Consider the following 16,252-nt stretch of genomic DNA (forward strand, 5'->3'; position numbering starts at 1 on the left):
GGTGTTGAGGAGGGAGGAAATAAAAGGGGGTAGGGCAGGGGCAGCAGCCTGGAAGCGGTGAGTGGAGAGGGGGTTCAGAGCACACGTGGTTGGTTTATGACTCTGGAGTAGTACGCACAAATCGTGGAGAGGGTCGAGAAGGAGGGTAGAATAGTAGGGGTTGTAGAGGGTGGTGGGGAGGTGTGGCAAATTGGTTAACAGTGTGCAGGTGCAGGTGATCAATAATCAGACAAACAACGATAATCCAGGTGCAATGAAGGATCAATTGTATAATCCAATGCCTGATGGCTAACAGCAGTAAACAATAACAATGTTAATGAAGCAATGCAGCGGCATGTATTGCTTATTTATAATCCGCGGGTTGGCCCCGAAATAATAACAGTCCTGTTTCAGTTCACCCACACGTAACACAAACACCAACACCAACACCAGTCCACAGTGAGTGCTTGTGGTGAATACAGTTCTTTCGTGACAACAAAGTGCAGTGATGTTGATATGGGTTTAGTGCTGGCCATCCAGATAATAATACAACAGTACAGTGCCTATAGAAAGTTTACACCCCCTTGAACTTTTTTCACATTTTGTTGTGTCAGTGCCTCAGAGTTTCATGCAATGAGGATTTTTTTTCCCACTTATCTACACTCCAAACTCCACACTGTTAAGGGGAAAAAAGGTTTTATTGAGAACAAAATTATATATTAAAAATACAAAACTGAAAGATCATAATTGGATAAGTATCCACCCCCCTGAGTTAATACTTGGTGGAGGCACCTTTGGCAGCAGTTACAATTGTGAATATGTTGGATTAGGTCTCTACCAACTTTGCACATCTAGATTTGGCAATATTTGACCATTCTTCTTTACAAAACTGTTCAAGCTCTGTCATGTTCCTTGGGGAGCGTTGATGGACAGCAATCTTCAAGTAATGCCATACATTTTCGATTGGATTTAGGTCGGGGCTCTGACTGGGCCACTCAAGGACATTTACCTTTTTGTTCCTTAGCCACTCCAGTGTAGCTTTGGTTGTGTGCTTTGGGTCGTTGTCATGCTGAAAGGTGAACTTCCGTCCCAGTTTCAGCTTTCCTGCAGAGGGCAGCAGGTTTTCCTCAAGGACGTCTCTGTACTTTGATCCATTCGTTTTCCCTTCTAGCCTGACAAGTGCTCCAGTCCCTGCCAATGAGAAACATCCCCATAACATGATGCTGCCACCACCTTGCTTCACAGTAGGGATGGTGTTCTTTGGGTGATACAATGTGTTGGGTTTGTGCCAAACATAACGCTTTGCATTTAGACCAAAAAGTTCCATTTTTGTTTTGTCAGACCAAAAACTTTTTGCCACATGGCTACAGAATCTCCTGAGTGTTTTTTTGCATACTTCAAACAGGATTCAAGGTGGTCTTTCTTGCGTAAAATACAGGCCAGATTTGTGGAGTGCTTGGGATATTGTTGTCACATGCACATTTTGACCAGTCTTGGCCATAAAAGTCTGTAGCTCTTGCAAAGTTGCCATTGACCTCTTAGCCTCTCTGATCAGTCTCCTTCTTGCTCGTTCATCCAGTTTGGAGGGACGGCCTGATCTAGGCAGGGTCTTGGTGGTGCCATACACCTTCCACTTCTTAAAAATCGTCTTAACCGTGCTCCAAGGGATATTCAAGGCCTTTGATATATTTTTATACCCATCCCCTGATCTGTGCCTTTCAACAACTTTGTCCCAAAGTTCTTTTGAAAGCTCCTTGGTGCTCATGGTTGAGTCTTTGCTTTGAAATGCACTACCCAGCAGAGGGAACCTACAGGAACTGCTGAATTTGTCCTGAAATCATGTGAATCACTACAATTTAACACAGGTGGAGGCCACTTAACTTGGTGTGTGATTTTGAAGGCGATTGGTTACACCTGAGCTAATTTAGGATTGCTATTACAAAGGGGGTGGAGACTTATCCAACCAAGCTATTTCAGTTTTTGCTTTTTATTAACTTTCTACAAATTTCTAGAATATTTTGGGGGTAGGATGTGTAGATCAATGAAAAAAACTAGATCAATGTAGATCAATGAAAAAAAAAAATTTTGAATGCATTTTAATTCCAGGCTATAAGGCAACAAAAGGTGTAGGCACTGTATATTAATAACGAGAAACAAAACACTCACGTATATGTCACTCTGTTAACATTATGGGTCAATGATTTATTGTACCGTAGCGCAGTCCCCTTCTGCCTTCCCTGGGAATGAACTGTCGGGCCATCTAGTCCACGGTACTCTGTTCCCTTTACTCAGCACTCTCACAGGTCGGCAAGGAGATCTAACACCTCTGACACAGGAGGGAGGCAAGGTAGTGAAAAGTTGATTTTGGAGGAGCAGAAGGAGGCAAAATCATGAGCGAAGGTGGAGGAGGGTGGAAGAGGGGGAGCTAGGGAGGGAGGAGAAGGTAGAGAAAGGCTTACGAGGATTGTTAGCGGAAGACTGAATGATAGAATGGAAGTAGGAGCTTCAAAGCAGCAGGGAGATTGGTTTTTCTTCCATTTCTTTTCAACGGTGCGCAGTTCGGTAGGAGAAGGAGTGGAGAAGGGGGAGAAATCCAGCAGAGTGGATATGGTTAGAGAGGTGGATATTGAAGTCACCTAGTAGAACAACAGGGATAGAGGGAGTGTGGAGGGAGGAGAGGAGGAAGTCAAGCTCATCAAGAAAGTGAGTAAGGGGTCCAGGAGGGTGATAGAGAACAATGAGGAGGTGATTTCAACAGCGTGAAACTCAAAGGTGCTAACAGAGAGAGAGAGGAAAGAGCAGGGGAGACAGAAAAGAGCAGGGAGGGAGAGAGGTGAAGTCGTGTTCCCCCACATCACCCAGAGTGTTATCAGGAGAGATTCAAGTTTCAGCCGAGTGACAGTTCCAGAGGGCACCAGAGAGAGCGCGGGCGGGAGGGGGGGGGGGTCAGCAGGAGAAAGAGGAAGAGGCAGGGAGATGAGGTTAAAGGAGTTAGATTTGCAGCAGGAGGGAGGAGTCAGAGGGCAGGAACGAGAGGACAGGATTACTGTAGAGGAAAGGAAGTAGACATGACTGAGAGAGGGTGGTGCTGAGAGGGAGGCGAACAAACAGGTACAGGAGGAGTGAAAGCATTAAATAAAAGAGAAGAGAAAAAGAAGGAAGTGTACACAAACCTGGTTTGGAGTTGGAGCTTTTCACTATTAAATGATATATCGAAAAGTATAAGGTACTGCACACAGGCAATACAAATGTCCATTATAAATACTATATTGGAGATACTGAAATTGAAGAAGGAATCTATGAAAAAGATCTAGGAGTTTATGTTGACTCAGAAATGTCTTCATCTAGACAATGTGGGGAAGCTATAAAAAAGGCCAACAAAATGCTCGGATATATAGTGAAAAGTGTTGAATTTAAATCAAGGGAAGTAATGTTAAAACTTTACAATGCATTAGTAAGACCTCATCGTTACAAAAAGATATTGCTGCTCTAGAAAGAGTGCAAAGAAGAGTGACCTGGCATATGCAGACAGGCTAACAGAATTGAATCTATTCAGTCTTGAACAAAGAAGACCAAGCATTCAAGGACCAGGGGTCACAAATGGAGATTAGATAAAGGGGCATTCAGAACAGAAAATAGGAGGCACTTTTTTACACAGAGAATCGTGGGAATTTGGAACCAACTCCCCAGTAATGTTGTTGAAGCTGACACCCTGGGATCCTTCAAGAAGCTGCTTGATGAGATTCTGGGACCAATAAGCTACTAACAACCAAACGAGCAAGATGGGCTGAATGGCCTCCTCTCGTTTGTAAACTTTCTTATGTTCTTACGTTCTAACTGTTGGTCTGGATGTGTGTGTGTGCGCTGGTCTGGGTGTTGGTGTGTGTGTTGGTGTGTGTGTGTGTGTGTGCTGGTCTGGGTGTGTGTGTGTGTGCTGGTCTGGGTGTGTGTTTGTGTGTGTATGCGTGTTGGCAGGTATTAATATCAATGTGCGGAATATGAGAAAATGTCCCCACAAAGATAGTAACTCCTGAAAACACGACGTTGTGGGGACGTCCCCACTTTGTAAAACATGTTTTTAAGAACTAAATATGCCTTCAAAAAAAAAAATAAAAGTGCCAAAATGTTTAGTTTGTTGTCGACTTTCACCTTGTGTGGAGTTTTGTCTAACTGGAGAAATAGTAAATAAAAATATAGTTATTCAATGAGAAGTCCCCACAAATATAGGAATGCAGACATTTGTGTGTGCTGGTCAGGGTGTGTGTGTGTGTGTGTGTGTGTGTGTGTGTGTGTGTGTGTGTGTGTGTGTGTGGGGGGGGGGGGGGGTGGGTGTGTGTGTGTTGGTCAGGGTGTGTGTATGGGCGTGTGTGTGTGTGTGCTGGTCTGGGTGTGTGTGTGTGTGTGCTGGTCTGGGTGTGTGTGTGTGTGCTGGTCTGGGTGTGTGTGTGTGTGTGTGTGTGTGTGTGTGGGTGTGTGTGTGCTGGTCTGGGAGTGTGTGTGTTTTTCTGTCTGTGTGTCACGTTCGTGTGTTTGCATGTCTCTTTCAGACAGGAAGTGCACCACGTTCTACAACGCTCCCGGCCGCAGCACCTTCGTGTCGACGTTGTGCTCCGGCGAGGTGTGCCAGTGCGCAGAGAGTGAGTGCCTCTTTACTGATACAACCCGAATTAAGAAACACTCTGAAAAGGCTCTTTCAAACCTGACCATCTCTCCTCTCCTCCAGAGCCCTGTCACAAGCAGCAGGAGACCTACAGCAAGAAGCTCACAAAAGACCTGCGAATGAGTCACGCATGCTTTGATCCGATAGTGAACTACGGTGAGTGTGACTGAGCTGAACAGTGTGGTATCTCACTCTCCTGTCTCACACCCTCCTGTCTCACCCTCCTGACTTACTCTCCTGTCTCACATCCTCCCAACTCACTCTCCTCTCACACCCTCATGACTCACCCTCCTGTCTCACCCTCCTGACTCACTCTCCTGTCTCACACCCTCCCAACTCACTCTCCTCTCACACCCTCCTGACTCACCCTCCTGTCTCACCCTCCTGACTCACTCTCCTGTCTCACACCCTCCCAACTCACTCTCCTCTCACACCCTCCTGTCTCACCCTCCTGACTCACTCTCCTGTCTCACCCTCCTGACTTACTCTCTTGTCTCTCACCCTCCTGTCTCACCTCCTGACTCACTCTCCTGTCTGACACCCTCCTGTCTCACTCTCCTGACTCACTCTCCTGCCTCAATCTCCTGTCTCACCTCCTGACTTACTCTCTGTTTCTCTAGGCTACACAGTGAAGGTCCTCAGCATTGTAGAACAGAACAACTTCCAGGTGTACAAGTGCACAATCACCAGGACCCTCCAATACAGTGAGTGCACTCCCTCCCCCGCTCCATAATATCATCGTATTGTTCTCATATTCTGACTTGCATAGTGTTGTTAATGTCTTGTTGTGTCATGTTGTTAGTCTGTTGTATTGCTATAGTGTCACTGTTGTATAATTGTTGTATTATATGCGTATGTTGTGTGTGTTTGCATGTCTTTTCTGTTAGTGTCTTTTTTGTCATTGCATTATTGTTGTGTTGTCATATGTGTTTTTGTGTCACTGTGGTGTTGTGCCACTGCATCGTTACCCTTATAAACATTTACCATAGTAAAAACATAGCAAAGCGTAATAAAGCACAGTGAAAGCATGGTAAAGCACAGGAAAGCAATGTAAAGAACAGTGAGGTGGGATAAACATATTATTAAACATGGTAAACCAGAGTAGATTATGGTTATTACATGGTATTACTATGGAAAAAGCCTGGTAAAAGTGCAAAAACACCATGTAAACTTGTATAAGGGTATCTCACTGTGTCGTTGTGTGTGTGTGTTTCAGACAGGGATGAGCTTGTGGCTCCCGGTTCGATCCGGTTCTTCCTGAAGCGACGGCAGTGCAAAGGCAGCCTGAGTGAGGACCAGCAGTACCTCATCATGGGCAACGATGGCAAGACAACCGACCAGCAGGGACAGTGAGTGTCTGTCTGACTGTGTGTGTGCATGTCTCTCTGTGTGTCTGACTGTGTGTGTGCGTGTCTCTCTGTGTGTCTGACTGTCTGTGTGTGCATGTCTCTCTGTGTGTCTGACTGTCTGTGTGCGTGTCTCTCTGTGTGTCTGACTGTCTGTGTGCATGTCTCTCTGTGTGTCTGACTGTGTGTGTGCGTGTCTCTCTGTGTGTCTGACTGTGTGTGTGCATGTCTCTGTGTGTCTGACTGTGTGTGTGTGCGTGTCTCTGTGTGTCTGACTGTGTGTGTGTACGTGTCTCTCTGTGTGTCTGACCGTGTGTGTGTGTGTCTCTCTGTGTGTCTGACTGTGTGTGTGCGTGTCTCTCTGTGTGTCTGACTGTGTGTGTGCATGTCTCTGTGTGTCTGACTGTGTGTGTGTGCGTGTCTCTGTGTGTCTGACTGTGTGTGTGTACGTGTCTCTCTGTGTGTCTGACCGTGTGTGTGTGTGTCTCTCTGTGTGTCTGACTGTGTGTGTGTGCATGTCTCTCTGTGTGTCTGTGTGTGTGTGCATGTCTCTCTGTGTGTCTGTCTGTGTGTGCGTGTCTCTGTGTGTCTGACTGTGTGTGTGTGCGTGTCTCTCTGTGTCTGACTGTGTGTGCGTGTCTCTCTGTGTGTCTGACTGTGTGTGTGTGCGTGTCTCTCTGTGTGTCTGACTGTGTGTGTGTGTCTCTCTGTGTGTCTGACTGTGTGTGTGTGCATGTCTCTCTGTGTGTCTGTCTGTGTGTGCGTGTCTCTGTGTGTCTGACTGTGTGTGCGTGTCTCTCTGTGTGTCTGACTGTGTGTGTGTACGTGTCTCTCTGTGTGTCTGACCGTGTGTGTGTGTGTCTCTCTGTGTGTCTGACTGTGTGTGTGTGCGTGTCTCTCTGTGTCTGACTGTGTGTGCGTGTCTCTCTGTGTGTCTGACTGTGTGTGTGTGCGTGTCTCTCTGTGTGTCTGACTGTGTGTGTGTGTCTCTCTGTGTGTCTGACTGTGTGTGTGTGCATGTCTCTCTGTGTGTCTGTCTGTGTGTGCGTGTCTCTGTGTGTCTGACTGTGTGTGCGTGTCTCTCTGTGTGTCTGACTGTGTGTGTGTACGTGTCTCTCTGTGTGTCTGACCGTGTGTGTGTGTGTCTCTCTGTGTGTCTGACTGTGTGTGTGTGCGTGTCTCTCTGTGTGTCTGTCTGTGTGTGCGTGTCTCTGTGTGTCTGACTGTGTGTGCGTGTCTCTCTGTGTGTCTGACTGTGTGTGTGTGCGTGTCTCTCTGTGTGTCTGTCTGTGTGTGCGTGTCTCTCTGTGTGTCTGACTGTGTGTGTGTGCGTGTCTCTCTGTGTGTCTGACTGTGTGTGCGTGTCTCTCTGTGTGTCTGACTGTGTGTGTGTGCGTGTCTCTCTGTGTGTCTGACTGTGTGTGCGTGTCTCTGTGTGTCTCTCTGTGTGTGCGTGTCTCTCTGTGTGTCTGACTGTGTGTGCGTGTCTCTCTGTGTGTCTGACTGTGTGTGCGTGTCTCTCTGTGTGTCTGACTGTGTGTGCGTGTCTCTCTGTGTGTCTCTCTGTGTGTGCGTGTCTCTCTGTGTGTCTGACTGTGTGTGCGTGTCTCTCTGTGTGTCTCTCTGTGTGTGCGTGTCTCTCTGTGTGTCTGACTGTGTGTGTGTGTGTGCGTGTCTCTCTGTGTGTCTCTCTGTGTGTGCGTGTCTCTCTGTGTGTCTCTCTGTGTGTCTCTCTGTGTGTCTCTCTGTGTGTCTGACTGTGTGTGCGTGTCTCTCTGTGTGTCTGACTGTGTGTGTGTGTGTGCGTGTCTCTCTGTGTGTCTGTCTGTGTGTGCGTGTCTCTCTGTGTCTCTCTGTGTGTCTCTCTGTGTGTCTGACTGTGTGTGCGTGTCTCTCTGTGTGTCTGACTGTGTGTGTGTGTGTGCGTGTCTCTCTGTGTGTCTCTCTGTGTGTCTCTCTGTGTGTCTCTCTGTGTGTCTGACTGTGTGTGTGTGTATCTCTGTGTGTCTGACTGTGTGTGTGTGCGTGTCTCTCTGTGTGTCTCTGTGTGTGTGCGTGTCTCTCTGTGTGTCTCTCTGTGTGTCTCTCTGTGTGTGCGTGTCTCTCTGTGTGTCTCTCTGTGTGTCTCTCTGTGTGTCTCTCTGTGTGTCTGACTGTGTGTGCGTGTCTCTCTGTGTGTCTGACTGTGTGTGTGTGTGTGCGTGTCTCTCTGTGTGTCTCTCTGTGTGTCTGACTGTGTGTGTGTGTATCTCTGTGTGTCTGACTGTGTGTGTGTGTGTGCGTGTCTCTCTGTGTGTCTCTCTGTGTGTGCGTGTCTCTCTGTGTGTCTCTCTGTGTGTCTCTCTGTGTGTCTCTCTGTGTGTGCGTGTCTCTCTGTGTGTCTCTCTGTGTGTCTCTGTGTGTGTGTGTGTGCGTGTCTCTCTGTGTGTCTCTCTGTGTGTCTCTCTGCGTGTCTCTCTGTGTGTCTCTCTGTGTGTCTGTCTGTGTGTCTCTCTGTGTGTCTGTCTGCCTTCCTCCCTTCCATATGTCTTTCTTGTCTTTCTTCCCTCCCTTCCTTCCTGGTTTTATCTTGTTTACAGAAAGCTCTCTGTTGCAGCCCTGATTTTCCTTGTTTGTTGTTGTTTTAAGCGTAGGTCTGTTTTCACGGTTTCTCTCCCCTCCCCTCCTCACAGTATGCAGTATCTGTTAGACTCCAGCTCCTGGATTGAAGAGCTGCCAAATGAGGAGAAATGCAGAGGCAGTGCCTACAGGAGATACTGCAAAGGCCTGACCGACTTCCTGGATGAATACGAGAGCAGCGGCTGCACTGTCTAATCAGCACTCACACCGCTGGAGAGCACTCAGGCTTAGATAGGGTTAGCAGCACTGGCACTGTCTGTAGAGACCAATCTCATTCATCAACATTGATAAATAATATATCTTTACTCACCACGTGTGCTCCAATAAAATATCCATCCCATTCTCTATGTATGTTATTCACATATGAGGAATTAAAACAGCAAACAAGAAAGGATATGTTCTACAAACAAGATGTGAGACAGGGGAGCTCCAACCTGTAGAGATTGTTGAATATTTAATAGACCTGTGATATAAGAGACAGGGTGGACTGGATATATTAACTGATACAGTATGTAAGGCAGGGTCAGCTGGATATATCAACTGATATAAGAGACAGGATCAGCTGGACATATTACCTGATATAAGAACATAAGAAAGTTTACAAACGAGGAGAGGCTATTCAGCCAAACTTGCTCATTTGGTTGTTAGTAGCTTATTGATCCTAGAATCTCATCAAGCAGCTTCTTGAAGGATCCCAGGGTGTCAGCTTCAACAACATTACTGGGGAGTTGGTTCCAGACCCTCACAATTCTCTGTGTAAAAAAATGCTTCCTATTTTCTGTTCTGAATGCCCCTTTATCTAATCTCCATTTATGACCCCTGGTCCTTGTTTCTTTTTTCAGGTCAAAAAGGTCCTCTGGGTCGACATTGTCAATACTTGTTAGGATTTTGAATGTTTGAATCAGATTGCTGCGTAGTCTTCTTTGTTCAAGACTGAATAGATTCAATTCTTTTAGCCTGTCTGCATACGACATGCCTTTTAAACCCGGGATAATTCTGGTTGCTCTTTTTTGCACTCTTTCTAGAGCAGCAATATCCTTTTTGTAACGAGGTGACCAGAACTGAACACAATATTCTAGGTGAGGTTTTACTAATGCAAGAGACAAGGACAACTGGACATATTACCTGATATAACAGGGTCCAAGTGATTCTGTCTCAAAGGACATGGATTGGCAACCCATTCCATACCTTCACCATTATATTTGTAAAGACGTGTTATTTACCCTCTGTAATATTAACTGATATAAGAGACAGGGTCGACTGGACACATTCACTGATATGAGACAGGGTCAGCTGGACACATTCACTGATATGAGACAGGGTCGACTGGACACATTCACTGATATGAGACAGGGTCAGCTGGACACATTCACTGATATAAGAGACAGGGTCGACTGGACACATTTACTGATATAAGAGACAGGGTCGACTGGACACATTCACTGATATGAGACAGGATCAGCTGGACACATTCACTGATATGAGACAGGGTCAGCTGGACACATTCACTGATATAAGAGACAGGGTCGACTGGACACATTCACTGATATAAGAGACAGGGTCGACTGGACACATTCACTGATATGAGACAGGGTCGACTGGACACATTCACTGATATGAGACAGGGTCAGCTGGACACATTCACTGATATAAGAGACAGGGTCAGCTGGACACATTCACTGATATGAGACAATGTCAGCTGGACACATTCACTGATATAAGAGACAGGGTCGACTGGACACATTTACTGATATAAGAGACAGGGTCGACTGGACACATTCACTGATATGAGACAGGGTCAGCTGGACACATTCACTGATATAAGAGACGGTCAGCTGGACACATTCACTTATATAAGAGAAAAGGTCAGCTGGACACATTCACTGATATGAGACAGGATCAGCTGGACACATTCACTGATATGAGACAGGATCAGCTGGACACATTCACTGATATGAGACAATGTCAGCTGGACACATTCACTGATATAAGAGACAGGGTCGACTGGACACATTTACTGATATAAGAGACAGGGTCGACTGGACACATTCACTGATATGAGACAGGGTCAGCTGGACACATTCACTGATATAAGAGACGGTCAGCTGGACACATTCACTTATATAAGAGAAAAGGTCAGCTGGACACATTCACTGATATGAGACAGGGTCAGCTGGACACATTCACTGATATAAGAGACAGGGTCGACTGGACACATTCACTGATATCAGAGACAGGGTCAGCTGGACACATTCACTGATATCAGAGACAGTGTAGGCTGGACACATTCACTTATATAAGAGACAGGGTCAGCTGGACACATTCACTGATATAAGAGACAGGGTCAGCTGGACACATTCACTGATATAAGAGACAGGGTCAGCTGGACACATTCACTGATATGAGACAGGGTCAGCTGGACACATTCACTGATATAAGAGACAGGGTCAGCTGGACACATTCACTGATATAAGAGACAGGGTCGACTGGACACATTTACTGATATAAGAGACAGGGTCGACTGGACACATTCACTGATATGAGACAGGGTCGACTGGACACATTCACTGATATGAGACAGGGTCAGCTGGACACATTCACTGATATAAGAGACAGGGTCGACTGGACACATTTACTGATATAAGAGACAGGGTCGACTGGACACATTCACTGATATGAGACAGGATCAGCTGGACACATTCACTGATATGAGACAGGGTCAGCTGGACACATTCACTGATATAAGAGACAGGGTCGACTGGACACATTTACTGATATAAGAGACAGGGTCGACTGGACACATTCACTGATATAAGAGACAGGGTCGACTGGACACATTTACTGATATGAGACAGGGTCGACTTGACACATTCACTGATATGAGACAGGATCAGCTGGACACATTCACTGATATGAGACAGGATCAGCTGGACACATTCACTGATATGAGACAGGGTCAGCTGGACACATTCACTGATATAAGAGACAGGGTCGACTGGACACATTTACTGATATAAGAGACAGGGTCGACTGGACACATTCACTGATATGAGACAGGGTCAGCTGGACACATTCACTGATATAAGAGACGGTCAGCTGGACACATTCACTTATATAAGAGAAAAGGTCAGCTGGACACATTCACTGATATGAGACAGGGTCAGCTGGACACATTCACTGATATAAGAGACAGGGTCGGCTGGACACATTCACTGATATCAGAGACAGGGTCAGCTGGACACATTCACTGATATAAGAGACAGTGTAGGCTGGACACATTCACTTATATAAGAGACAGGGTCAGCTGGACACATTCACTGATATAAGAGACAGGGTCAGCTGGACACATTCACTGATATAAGAGACAGGGTCAGCTGGACACATTCACTGATATGAGACAGGGTCAGCTGGACACATTCACTGATATAAGAGACAGGGTCAGCTGGACACATTCACTGATATAAGAGACAGGGTCAGCTGGACACATTCACTGATATAAGAGACAGGGTCGACTGGACACATTTACTGATATAAGAGACAGGGTCGACTGGACACATTCACTGATATGAGACAGGGTCGACTGGACACATTCACTGATATGAGACAGGGTCAGCTGGACACATTCACTGATATAAGAGACGGTCAGCTGGACACATTCACTTATATAAGAGACAAGGTAAGCTGGACACATTCACTGATATGAGACAGGGTCAGCTGGACACATTCACTGATATCAGAGACAGGGTCAGCTGGACACATTCACTGATATCAGAGACAGGGTCAGCTGGACACATTCACTGACATGAGACAGGGTCAGCTGGACACATTCACTGATATAAGAGACAGGGTCGGCTTGACACATTCACTGATATAAGAGACAGGGTCAGCTGGACACATTCACTGATATAAGAGACAGGGTCAGCTGGACACATACACTTATACAAGAGACGGTCAGCTGGACACATTCACTGATATAAGAGACAGGGTCAGCTGGACACATTCACTGATATAAGAGACAGGGTCAGCTGGACACATTCACTGATATAAGAGACAGGGTCGACTGGACACATTTACTGATATAAGAGACAGGGTCGACTGGACACATTCACTGATATGAGACAGGGTCGACTGGACACATTCACTGATATGAGACAGGGTCAGCTGGACACATTCACTGATATAAGAGACGGTCAGCTGGACACATTCACTTATATAAGAGACAAGGTAAGCTGGACACATTCACTGATATGAGACAGGGTCAGCTGGACACATTCACTGATATAAGAGACAGGGTCGACTGGACACATTCACTGATATCAGAGACAGGGTCAGCTGGACACATTCACTGATATCAGAGACAGTGTAGGCTGGACACATTCACTTATATAAGAGACAGGGTCAGCTGGACACATTCACTGATATAAGAGACAGGGTCAGGTGGACACATTCACTGATATAAGAGACAGGGTCAGCTGGACACATTCACTGATATGAGACAGGGTCAGCTGGACACATTCACTGATATAAGAGACAGGGTCAGCTGGACACATTCACTGATATAAGAGACAGGGTCGACTGGACACATTTACTGATATAAGAGACAGGGTCGACTGGACACATTCACTGATATGAGACAGGGTCGACTGGACACATTCACTGATATGAGACAGGGTCAGCTGGACACATTCACTGATATAAGAGACAGGGTCGACTGGACACATTTACTGATATAAGAGACAGGGTCGACTGGACACATTCACTGATATGAGACAGGATCAGCTGGACACATTCACTGATATGAGACAGGGTCAGCTGGACACATTCACTGATATAAGAGACAGGGTCGACTGGACACATTTACTGATATAAGAGACAGGGTCGACTGGACACATTCACTGATATAAGAGACAGGGTCGACTGGACACATTTACTGATATGAGACAGGGTCGACTTGACACATTCACTGATATGAGACAGGATCAGCTGGACACATTCACTGATATGAGACAGGATCAGCTGGACACATTCACTGATATGAGACAGGGTCAGCTGGACACATTCACTGATATAAGAGACAGGGTCGACTGGACACATTTACTGATATAAGAGACAGGGTCGACTGGACACATTCACTGATATGAGACAGGGTCAGCTGGACACATTCACTGATATAAGAGACGGTCAGCTGGACACATTCACTTATATAAGAGAAAAGGTCAGCTGGACACATTCACTGATATGAGACAGGGTCAGCTGGACACATTCACTGATATAAGAGACAGGGTCGGCTGGACACATTCACTGATATCAGAGACAGGGTCAGCTGGACACATTCACTGATATAAGAGACAGTGTAGGCTGGACACATTCACTTATATAAGAGACAGGGTCAGCTGGACACATTCACTGATATAAGAGACAGGGTCAGCTGGACACATTCACTGATATAAGAGACAGGGTCAGCTGGACACATTCACTGATATGAGACAGGGTCAGCTGGACACATTCACTGATATAAGAGACAGGGTCAGCTGGACACATTCACTGATATAAGAGACAGGGTCAGCTGGACACATTCACTGATATAAGAGACAGGGTCGACTGGACACATTTACTGATATAAGAGACAGGGTCGACTGGACACATTCACTGATATGAGACAGGGTCGACTGGACACATTCACTGATATGAGACAGGGTCAGCTGGACACATTCACTGATATAAGAGACGGTCAGCTGGACACATTCACTTATATAAGAGACAAGGTAAGCTGGACACATTCACTGATATGAGACAGGGTCAGCTGGACACATTCACTGATATCAGAGACAGGGTCAGCTGGACACATTCACTGATATCAGAGACAGGGTCAGCTGGACACATTCACTGACATGAGACAGGGTCAGCTGGACACATTCACTGATATAAGAGACAGGGTCGGCTTGACACATTCACTGATATAAGAGACAGGGTCAGCTGGACACATTCACTGATATAAGAGACAGGGTCAGCTGGACACATACACTTATACAAGAGACGGTCAGCTGGACACATTCACTGATATAAGAGACAGGGTCAGCTGGACACATTCACTGATATAAGAGACAGGGTCAGCTGGACACATTCACTGATATAAGAGACAGGGTCGACTGGACACATTTACTGATATAAGAGACAGGGTCGACTGGACACATTCACTGATATGAGACAGGGTCGACTGGACACATTCACTGATATGAGACAGGGTCAGCTGGACACATTCACTGATATAAGAGACGGTCAGCTGGACACATTCACTTATATAAGAGACAAGGTAAGCTGGACACATTCACTGATATGAGACAGGGTCAGCTGGACACATTCACGGTACACTTTTCTGTTAGAGAAGTTGCACTGCAGCTTCAGCAGGTCAGTAATATGATTCAAAGGACCTTTAGATGTGGGGGGGTGCTTAGCAAAGTGACATAGAGGAAATAATTGACCAGCTTACTGTTTGTAATGGTTGAATTTAAAACAAATCTAAATCACATGTGCAAATGAGCTGCACCAGGTTTGGTTGTTTTACAGCAGGCTGGTCTCATGTAGAGAGCTGTGAGGTCTGCGGATGATAGCCCCGATAGGGAAGGTGCTGTTTCATTGCTGCCAATAGGAGCAAATCTGGACTGCAAACACAAGTCCTGGGTTGTGTTGCTCTTTTTTATCATTTCTCTCTGAATCTGCTTTGAGCTTGTCTGGAGAATCCAGACTGAACACCCTCCCTCATTCCATTCAAACCATGTGACAGTGTGACCTTTCAACCCTGCCAGCCCCACGTTCTCTACACGTGATCTGATTGGAATGAGGAAGGCTGTTAAGTCCCGGCACATAGGATTCTCCAGACAAGCTCAAACACATACCAGCACGTTGAGTAGCTGCAGCTGTTATACAGTGTGGTCCCGCCAGCATTGCCCTGTGTACAGTACAAAACAACGAGGCTCTGCCCAGCACACAGAAAGCAATGCCAGCGCACAACTTTATGGTGTTATATAGACACCATGCTGGGTAGCTGCTGTAGTTCTGTACAGGGTGTTATAGTGTTATACAGACCCCGTGTTGGGTATCTGCTGTAGTTCTGTACAGGGTGTTATAGTGTTATATAGACACCATGCTGGGTAGCTGCTGTAGTTCTGTACAGGGTGTTATAGTGTTATATAGACACCATGCTGGGTAGCTGCTGTAGTTCTGTACAGGGTGTTATAGTGTTATATAGACACCATGCTGGGTAGCTGCTGTAGTTCTGTACAGGGTGTTATAGTGTTATATAGACACCATGCTGGGTAGCTGCTGTAGTTCTGTACAGGGTGTTATATAGACACCATGCTGGGTAGCTGCTGTAGTTCTGTACAGGGTGTTATAGTGTTATATAGACACCAGGCTGGGTAGCTGCTGTAGTTCTGTACTGGGTGTTATAGTGTTATATAGACACCATGCTGGGTAGCTGCTGTAGTTCTGTACAGGGTGTTATATAGACACCATGCTGGGTAGCTGCTGTAGTTCTGTACAGGGTGTTATAGTGTTATATAGACACCATGTTGGGTAGCTGCTGTAGTTCTGTACAGGGTGTTATAGTGTTATATAGACACCATGCTGGGTAGCTGCTGTAGTTCTG

At 46.1% G+C, this 16,252-nt stretch overlaps 1 protein-coding gene across 1 annotated transcript in view; it reads left to right on the forward strand.

Annotated features, from left to right (window-relative positions):
* The window catches only part of LOC117968147 (complement C4-like), a 58,992-nt gene extending 50,048 nt beyond the window's left edge, over window positions 1-8,944 (forward strand). Inside the window, exons 37-41 of the mRNA XM_059009222.1 lie at window positions 4,527-4,616; window positions 4,703-4,795; window positions 5,260-5,343; window positions 5,856-5,988; window positions 8,658-8,944. Of these exons, the coding sequence (XP_058865205.1) occupies window positions 4,527-4,616; window positions 4,703-4,795; window positions 5,260-5,343; window positions 5,856-5,988; window positions 8,658-8,799 (542 nt within the window). The 3' untranslated portion in view covers window positions 8,800-8,944. The remainder of the gene's footprint in view (window positions 1-4,526; window positions 4,617-4,702; window positions 4,796-5,259; window positions 5,344-5,855; window positions 5,989-8,657) is intronic.
* The last annotated feature ends 7,308 nt before the right edge of the window (window positions 8,945-16,252 follow it).

Source organism: Acipenser ruthenus, chromosome 38 (genome assembly GCF_902713425.1).
Source record: "Acipenser ruthenus chromosome 38, fAciRut3.2 maternal haplotype, whole genome shotgun sequence".
NCBI lineage: Eukaryota > Metazoa > Chordata > Actinopteri > Acipenseriformes > Acipenseridae > Acipenser > Acipenser ruthenus.